The 8,140-nt window shown below is 45.4% G+C and overlaps 1 protein-coding gene across 1 annotated transcript; it reads left to right on the plus strand.

The window, feature by feature from the left end:
• The first annotated feature begins 462 nt into the window (after positions 1–462).
• Positions 463–2,768, plus strand: PMAIP1 (phorbol-12-myristate-13-acetate-induced protein 1). Its single transcript, XM_006892723.1, has 2 exons — positions 463–520; positions 2,656–2,768. Exons 1-2 carry the CDS (start codon positions 463–465, stop codon positions 2,766–2,768), a joined length of 171 nt encoding a protein of 56 aa, XP_006892785.1.
• Positions 2,769–8,140: the final 5,372 nt, after the last annotated feature.

The following is an 8,140-nucleotide window of genomic DNA, read 5'->3' on the forward strand; positions in this document are numbered from 1 at the left end:
GTGTGTGTGTGTGTGTGTGTGTGTGTGTGTGTGTGTGCGCGCGCGCCTGCAGCGCGCAGGGTAGGCGTGTGTGTTCGCCCGCAGCGCGCAGGGTTGGTGCACCGCATGGATGAGCAGTGCCGGGGTTCGGGTTCGGGACTTGCCCAGGCAGATCCCTGGCACCGCAGCGGGGATCCCCAGCGCCTCAGCCGGACGCTCCTCCCACAGTCTCTCACGTCGACGGCCGGGGGCGGGCCCTGGGAAGGGGGCGTGGAGGGGGTACAGAAGCTTTAAAAGCAGCGCGCGGCCAGCCGCAGGCTTACTGCGAGCGTGGTGGTAACTCCGTGCTACTGGTTGTTTTCCTATCTCTCCTTCATGTCACTGCACTCCCCGCGCACAGCGCGCGACCAGAAGACGGAGCCTGGGCGCTCCGTGGGAACAGTGCGCGCAGGTGGCCGCAGAGCCGCGGCTCGGCTGGCGGAGATGCCGGGGAGGAGGGCGCGCAGGGGCGCGCAGCCGAGCCCCCCGCGGACAACTCCAGGTACGCACCGGGGGTCAGGCAGGCCGGGCTCGGGCGGGCCAGGTGTGCGTTCCCTGCGCCTCCTGGGAGTCTTTGTGGGGGTGCCTTGGTGCCGCGGAGACAGCGGGGCAGGGAGCTGCGTTTGGCTCCCGGTTGCGGCCGCCGTTTAGCCAAGGCGCAGGCTTTCCCCGGGTCCTACCCTCCCTCCGTGCGGGACCGAAAGTGCAAGTGGCCTCTGCGGAGGAGAAAGTCCTCGATGGCAGGCAGGTGTCCGGGGAGCAGGACTTCGCCCCGCCGCCTGCCTTGGCCTCCTGGGCCCGCTGCACCGTTGCCAACACCTCCAAGCCTTCTTCCGACAAATTCCAAATCTTGTTCCACCCCAGCTCTACCGCACAAGGCTAATGGGGAGTTTAGGGGACTCCCGCATTCTGGAACCTCGAAAAGCCTCAATCGTGCATCTCGAGGGCTCCGTGTTTTTTGCGGCAGGAGGACGGATGCTAGATCGACGTCGAGGCTTTGGCCCCCAGCCCTCTTTGTCCATCTGTCCCTCCGCCATCCGTCGCCCATACACTTCTGCATCCGTAGACTTGGAGTCAGGCCACCCCGTCCTTTATATGTCTTGTCGCAGAAGTCCGCCACCTGCGCGACTCTGTTCTGGAAGTGCGCCTGGGTCCTATTGCATCAGAAAGCGAATGAGGCCCCTCTTGTAGGTAGTTTTGTTTTACAGCGAGGCCCTGGGGCGCCAGGGGTAGTGGTGGTATTTGGACTCTTGGTGAGGCGCTCTCAGTCCTACGCCTCAGACCCACCTACTGCGGTCTGTTCCGGTAAAAGGGAACAACAGAAAGCCCCTTTAAACTTGATTTGATGTCATTACGTTTACAGATGCAGCTGCAATTGAGAAGCAGTAAAGGGACAGCTAGGGAGTGTTTTCTGTTTTAGTGAAACGGATACATTTTGATCTTCAGAATCAGGACTCTTCACGTTTTATGCCAAATGATTGTCCACCCCCCTGTCTATCAGTCTGTGAAGTAGAGTCTTAGGCTAAGATCCCGCTAACAGTGAGATCGGTCTTTGTAAATACTTTTCAACATGGTTGGCAAAAAATCCCCTAAAGAATGACATTTGACATTACCTGATAATCTGCTAGTTCTTTTATATTGACGCAGTGTTGAGATGTTAACAAAAAAAGATCCAGGCAGTTTAAACCCAGGGAGAAAGATAACGCAGTCGGGGAGATTTTATAGCCTTGGAAACTGGAAGGGAAGTCTCATGAAATCCAGCGAGAGTGTTGTTGTTGTTGCTATTGTTAGGTGCCATTATTAACAACCGGTCCTCATGGTCTCTGACACACTCAAGCCCAGTGCCACAGTCACCCTGTCAATCCACCTGGCTGGGAATCTTCCTCTCTTTAGCGGACCCCTCCCCCCACCTTCCCAAGCATGTCCCTCTCCAAATCCAGAATGGTAGTCAGTGACTTTTAATGTTCAAAATCCTTATTTGACCTGAAAAGACCCCAGGTTGCCCTTAGAAATAATAGAGAAAATGAAGATTTTTATTAGTGTAGATTTAGGGTTAATTTCCTTACAAATGTATTTGGGCCTTAAGTAAAAAAAAAAAAAAATTATTAATTTTAATTTATTTTTCTAAAATTCAGTTAATTATGGGCTCTCAACTCTTTTTTAGACATAGATTTTTGTTTTGCTTTGTTTTTTCCCTTCTGTTATCTTCATGAAGAGAACAGATTGATGGGCGTTTGTAGGAAGAAACTCTCACTAGAGTAAAATGTAAACATAAATTATTTTTGTGAATTTGCATGTAATTTTGACAAGATGTGCTGAATTCTGTGATAAAATTTCAAGGGATTTTTTTTTTAATGGGAAAAAAGTTTAATTTGAGATTGGCCTGTTATTGAAGGAACACTGATGGCATGGTGTGTAAGGTGTTTGCTAACTGAAACGCTGACAGTTCGAATACGTCAGCTGGTCTGTGGGTCACAGAAAGCCATCCTAAATATTGGGCTCATTTTGGTTTTTATTTTTTCCCCTGCTGTTTCCCCGCCTCCCCCTTCCCTCCCTTGCAGGAATGCAGTTGTTTTCTTTTCTTCTTCTTTTTTTTTTAAGTTGTTGTTAATGTTGGTATTTTGCTTCCCTTTCCAGAACATGAAGTTGTCCTCGACTGTGCTGTTCAGCTCAGGAGAATCGGGGACAAGCTGAGCTTCCGGCAGAAGCTTCTGAACTTGATATATAAACTCTTCCACTTGGGCACCTGACTGCTTCAAGACTTTGGGAAGAGGGGATGCTTTTAGAAGTGAAGATTCATGAGTTGATATCCAGGGCAACAGAAAAGCCCTCAACTTGCTTTTTGGAAAACGTGGGAAACTGGAGATGGAGATTTCACAGAAGATGGAAATTTCTTAGAAGCCCTTTTTTTCATTCTTAGGGATGGGAGAGCATTTTAAACCTTTTTGTTTGAAGGCAAGAGTGAAAACGCCTTGAAAATAAGAAAGTGATTCCTAACACATTTTTTTTTCTTGTATACCATCAAATTGGAGCATCTGGTGAATTCAAACCACTCGCCTTTGGGATTGCAGAGCTGCTTCTTGCCACTAGGCCACTATGCATTTCTTTTGTGCTTAGAGAATTGTGCTAGTATTTCTATTTCTGAGTCTAAGAACTGTTGAAAGACCGTGGACGTGGTGGGAAAAACAGTGGGATAATTTGGTTTTAGTTTTGTCTGATGATCCCAGAATAATGTAGAATATGTACTTCAGGTGCACTGTCTTGTGAAAAATCCAAATGCCTTCTGAGAACACTGGACGTCCAAGAGAATACTGATTATGTAGGTCACTACAAAATGAAAACGTAATTTTTCATTATTTGTTTCATGTTGCATTACTTCTGTTCAGATGAGAGGTTTCTCATTAAATTCATTCCTCTGTTTATGAACTGGAACAGATGTACTCTGAACAAATTCCGTAGATTTATGAGTCATCACTTGGTGTCAGAAAAGTGCCTTTGCAGATTGACTATATGATGGTAAAGAGCTTTGGGGGGGGGTGTTTTACATAACCAGGTATAATAATAAAAAAATACAGAGAGGGAACTTGATTTTTTTTTACTGCTGTAATTAAAATTTTTAGTCAAGTAATAAACATTTAGTAAGACCAATGTTCTAAAATAACTGTAAGTAACAGAATTGATAAAGACCAGTAAAATTCTTTTTGTTTTAAATTCTGTGTAGTCTATAAGAAGTCTGTGTATTCTATAAAAAGGGTATTTTTCAAAAGAGTAATAAGTCAGGTTTTCATTATTGGTATCTAATTAAGCTCCTCCAGAAAAAGCTGGGCAATTTCCTTTCATGGGATGTATAGTCTTTAAAAACTGCTGGAGGGTCAGCTATGAGCCTCTTCTGCCTTGAAAGCAATGAGTTCGTTTTGTTGGAGTTTTAGAGTTTTATCCAGAACAAAATGTTCTGCATATACATAGATGGATGTATATGTACCTATGTATGAGCGTGCATATGAGGTTATTTATGGTGATGCATTTGCATTGGGGTATTTTGCTGTGTATACACACAGGGGTAACGATAAGGATATATTTGCACTGGTTTATGATGCTATTCGTGTGTGCACGTGGGATATAGTTTTATTAGAATGCTATGCAGTGTACACACACACGGGAATTGTTTCTAGAGATATGTTTGCATTGAAGTACTGTACAAAGACCTAAACAATTTCACGAGGGTGATGTGGTTTGGTTTGGGGTTTTTATTCTGTTAGAAGCCCAGGATATGTTATGAAGTTCCTCAGTACTTAAGAACAATGTCCTGGTTCAGTTCCATCAGGAACAATCTTTATTTATGACGTTTATTTATAACAAAAAATTTTGTTGTTGGGTTTTTTTGTTTAACCTGAATGTACATTTCAGTTTCGAGACAAAGGATATCATGAGAACTTGAATTATTGCAGTTAAGAATGTTTTGATCAACACTGTAGTCACTTTAGATGAAAAGTTACCTCGGTGTTAGTCTCCTTCAGTATTACAGATCACTGTTGGTTTATTTCCTTTCATGTTTTAAGAAAGTACTCCTGGGGGTTTTTTCCCCTTCTGCCTGGAGGGAGGGTAGTTTGTTGTATGAATATTTATGGTCTCTAGCTATTTATATAATTTGATAATTGTAGCAATAAACTTAGTAAACATGATTCCTTTTTTCACCTGGTGTGTTAATTTCTTTGTCACTTGGATTCCTAACAGTTGAATCTTTTAGGAATATTTGAAGGGGTTCTCAGCAGCCAGTCAGTACTGTGGGGAGCTGAAGATGCTGGGGGCATTTCTCACCATCTGTGCTACCTAGACATTTGCACTTGAATTGAGGACAGGAAATCTTAAAAAATAGAAAACAAATGACAGGCTTCCAACTTGAGGGCTACCCCCCTCCCCCCTTCAGATCCTCTGGGAGATCTACTTAATTGAGCTGTAAAAACCCCAAGATCTAATTAGAGGTACAGGAGAGGGGAGGCCTCCTTGCTTGCCCCAGGGTCAGTTTGGGACAAGCGTGGCTCCCCGCGGTTTCCTCCTAGGTGACCTCACCCTTCTGCCCCCAGGGCTGGAGTGGCAAGTATTGCTTCATCGAGGCCAGTCATGTGCAGAAGTAGGTGTGATTCTGCCCTTCCTGTCTGAATGTGAGAACGAAATGACAGCCCCGCAGACAGGTTCTAGGAACCGCACCTTCACCAATTCCTGCCCAGCAAGTGGGCTGCACACCTGCTGTGAATGGAAATGGCTTTCTTTAAGAGCGGGCAGCAAGGCGGAGAGGGTTACAGAAGAAAGTCACCAGGGAGATGGGGACCAGAGGCCATGGAGAGGCAGTAAGAGTCATGTCAGACAATGCAGCAGCTTCTCAACACAGGCTTCATGCTGCAGGAAAGGGTGGGGGTAGTCAGCCTCCTTAAAAACCAAAAACACCCAAAGAAACAAACAACCCCAAATAGGGGAGAGGTAGGTATGGGGAGCTCTGGCAGAGATGGACTGCAACCCCAAAGGCATGTGGTTCTAATCCAGTCACCAGGTGCTCCGCCAAGAAGGATGGACAATCGCCTCCCACAGGATTAACTGCCTCTGAAAACAGCTCTGGTTCGATCCCACCTCCATGGTACACAGCAACAACAACAAGGTGAAGGTATACAAGAAAAGTTTTCTTTAAAACTGTAAAAAGTGGACTGCACCAACAAACCATGGTAATTAACGCCTAAGAATAATTTCTGTGAAAACAAATATGATTTGTAAACTTTCACTCTGAAAAAAAAGTGCAAATAAAATGAATAAAATACATACATAAATAAAAGATGGGCAAACCCATTTCCCAGGTTGAACAGGAAGGTCATTGGAGAGGAAATTTTGCTTCTAAGCCTTTTTACATAGCCACAAAGAACCTAGTGTTTTTTGTAACCCAAAACAGCACCTCTTTGCCGACCACTTGGAAGCAATTCATAGGTGATCTGATGTTGAATTTCTAAAACCCCCTCTCTTAAAGCTGCTGGTGGATTTGAACTATCGGAGAGCTGCAGTCTTTACATGAGAGCTGGAGCTCTCTATGGACTCTGCCACCAGAACCATCCTCTTTTTTTTTTTTTTTTTAAAGCATCAAAACAAAGGAAAAAACCTCCTATATATATTGATGTAAAAGCATTCCTAAGATACCCACATAATCATATATGTGAACTGACAGGAGACTAAAAGCTAAAATCGCGTTTTCTTGCGTTTACATTTAAAAGCCTCAATCTCAGTATTCTGCGTCCTTGAACCTTCTCTCTTTGACCGGTGCCTTTCCCTTCCACTCGGATTCCTCTCTGAAACCCACATGTTATACAATTCCCCATGCGGAGAACATGAAGCTGGAGTTTGTCACTGCCAGGAACAAACATCCCAGACCAGGGGCAATTGGTGTGACTTGAGTTCCTTATTTCTGGGTGAGGTAGAGAGGAAGACAACAGGTTTGCGGCAGGGAACCCCAAAGAGGAAAATGAAAAGAGGATGAAGTGGGGTACCAACCAGCTCCCCCTGGCTGGGCTTGAAGGTAGAGCCTCTGATAAGAGTGAGAACCGGGTACAGAGAGAAGCTGGGAGACCAGGGGAGGCATTTCCAAGTCACTCCCAGTTCTACCTTCGAAACCTGAGTTGGAAAAACAAAACAAAAAAAAACCCTAGTTTGAGGCTCTTAGCTTTCCTTGTCTTTGGGGTCTTCACAGGTTTCACACAAGAGGGGTGCACTAGTGCCCAGCACTGTACCTGATAAGAACCAGACACTGCTTTGTGGCAAGAATGATGCTTGTCTGAAGTGCCTGCAACGGGGAGGATGGGGGCAGGAAGCTGGGAAGTGATAATGGGGTGTCAAGTTCCCCTCAGCAACTTTACCTTTTTTCTGCCTCTATTGGATTCGCTGATGGATTCAAACCCCACAGAAGCGCCACCTTTGGACTAGCGGCCTAACTCTATGGGCTACGTCACCAGAGCTTTCAAAACGGAACACTTTTCATTTGGTTTCTTCTTCCTCTTTCACCAGTGGTTTAGATGCACTTTGAGCAAGTCTTTCTGCTCCTTGTTCCTTGTTCTCTGCTGATTCCCTAAACCCCCTTTCTCTGCCTGGCTGAGAAATAGAAATGACCATTTCATTTCAGCCGCCAGGGTTTTGTAACTGGGCAAGAGTAACACTGATGGTAAAAGTTGGTGTACCGGGGAGACGATGGGCATCTTCTGGGAGGGATATAATTGAAAGAAGATTTACCGATCTCTCAAGGTGTGCCCTCAAGCAAGGCAGTCTCTCTGGGCCAGAGCCATTCTTCTGATTCCAGGAATTACAGATGAATCTTAAACATTCTGGGTGGCTTGACTCTGAAAGTAGAATGTCAGAAGGGAACGGGAGTGTAGCAGCATCCCCACTTTGCCTTCCTTTCTGGCCTCACTTCAGATGTAGAAGGACCAAAGAGTTTCAGTTAGGGTGTTGGTGAAGAATATTGAATATTTCAATACTGAATGGACTGTCAGTACCGCCAGAAGGACAAATGTGTCCTGGAGGAAGGGTGGGCTTGGAAGAACGCTCCTTAGAATACTTTCAACTTGTTATCAGGAAGGAAAAGAGTCTGGGAGGACCTCGTGTCTGACAGAGTAACAGGTCAGCAATAAAGAGGAAGGCTCTCACAAGACGGATGCCTGCAGAGGCCACACCAATTAGCTCACGCTCAGCAGTGATTATTGTGGGGTCTGCACAGGATCTGGGGGTGGGCCATTCTGCTGGAGATGACTTAATAACTAAAAGAGTTTGCTACCAAGTCAGCTTTTTGGCAAGGAGGGAGTGGGATTTCAAAAGGAAGCAGGGAAGTGGGATCTTAAAAGCAAAATAAAATCCCAACAATCTGTTTCCTGAGTCTTCTCCCAAGCAATGAGGTGACGTCTTGGAGGGAGTCCAATGAGAATTTCTTTGATTTGTAAGCATTTTCTTAGGAAAAAGAATTTCCCCTACATTTTGGTTTCCCAGATAGCTGGTATCACCCTGCCAGGCTTACTTATAATGAACTGGGAATAAGTCACCTGACAGACACACCCTACTGTGTAATCACTTAAACACTCTTCTGCAATAGGTCACG

The sequence above is a fragment of the Elephantulus edwardii genome, unplaced genomic scaffold (genome assembly GCF_000299155.1).
Source record: "Elephantulus edwardii isolate Elephantulus edwardi_28Jun2011 unplaced genomic scaffold, EleEdw1.0 scaffold00118, whole genome shotgun sequence".
Lineage (NCBI taxonomy): Eukaryota > Metazoa > Chordata > Mammalia > Macroscelidea > Macroscelididae > Elephantulus > Elephantulus edwardii.

What these genes read in the sequence shown, in the direction of transcription:
- PMAIP1 (XM_006892723.1), top strand. Translation starts at nt 463, where the DNA reads ATGCCGGGGAGGAGGGCGCGCAGGGGCGCGCAGCCGAGCCCCCCGCGG. An exon ending in CCCCCCGCGGACAACTCCAG is followed by an intron (nt 521 to 2,655) that starts GTACGCACCGGG and finishes TTCCCTTTCCAG; the next exon opens with AACATGAAGTTGTCCTCGAC.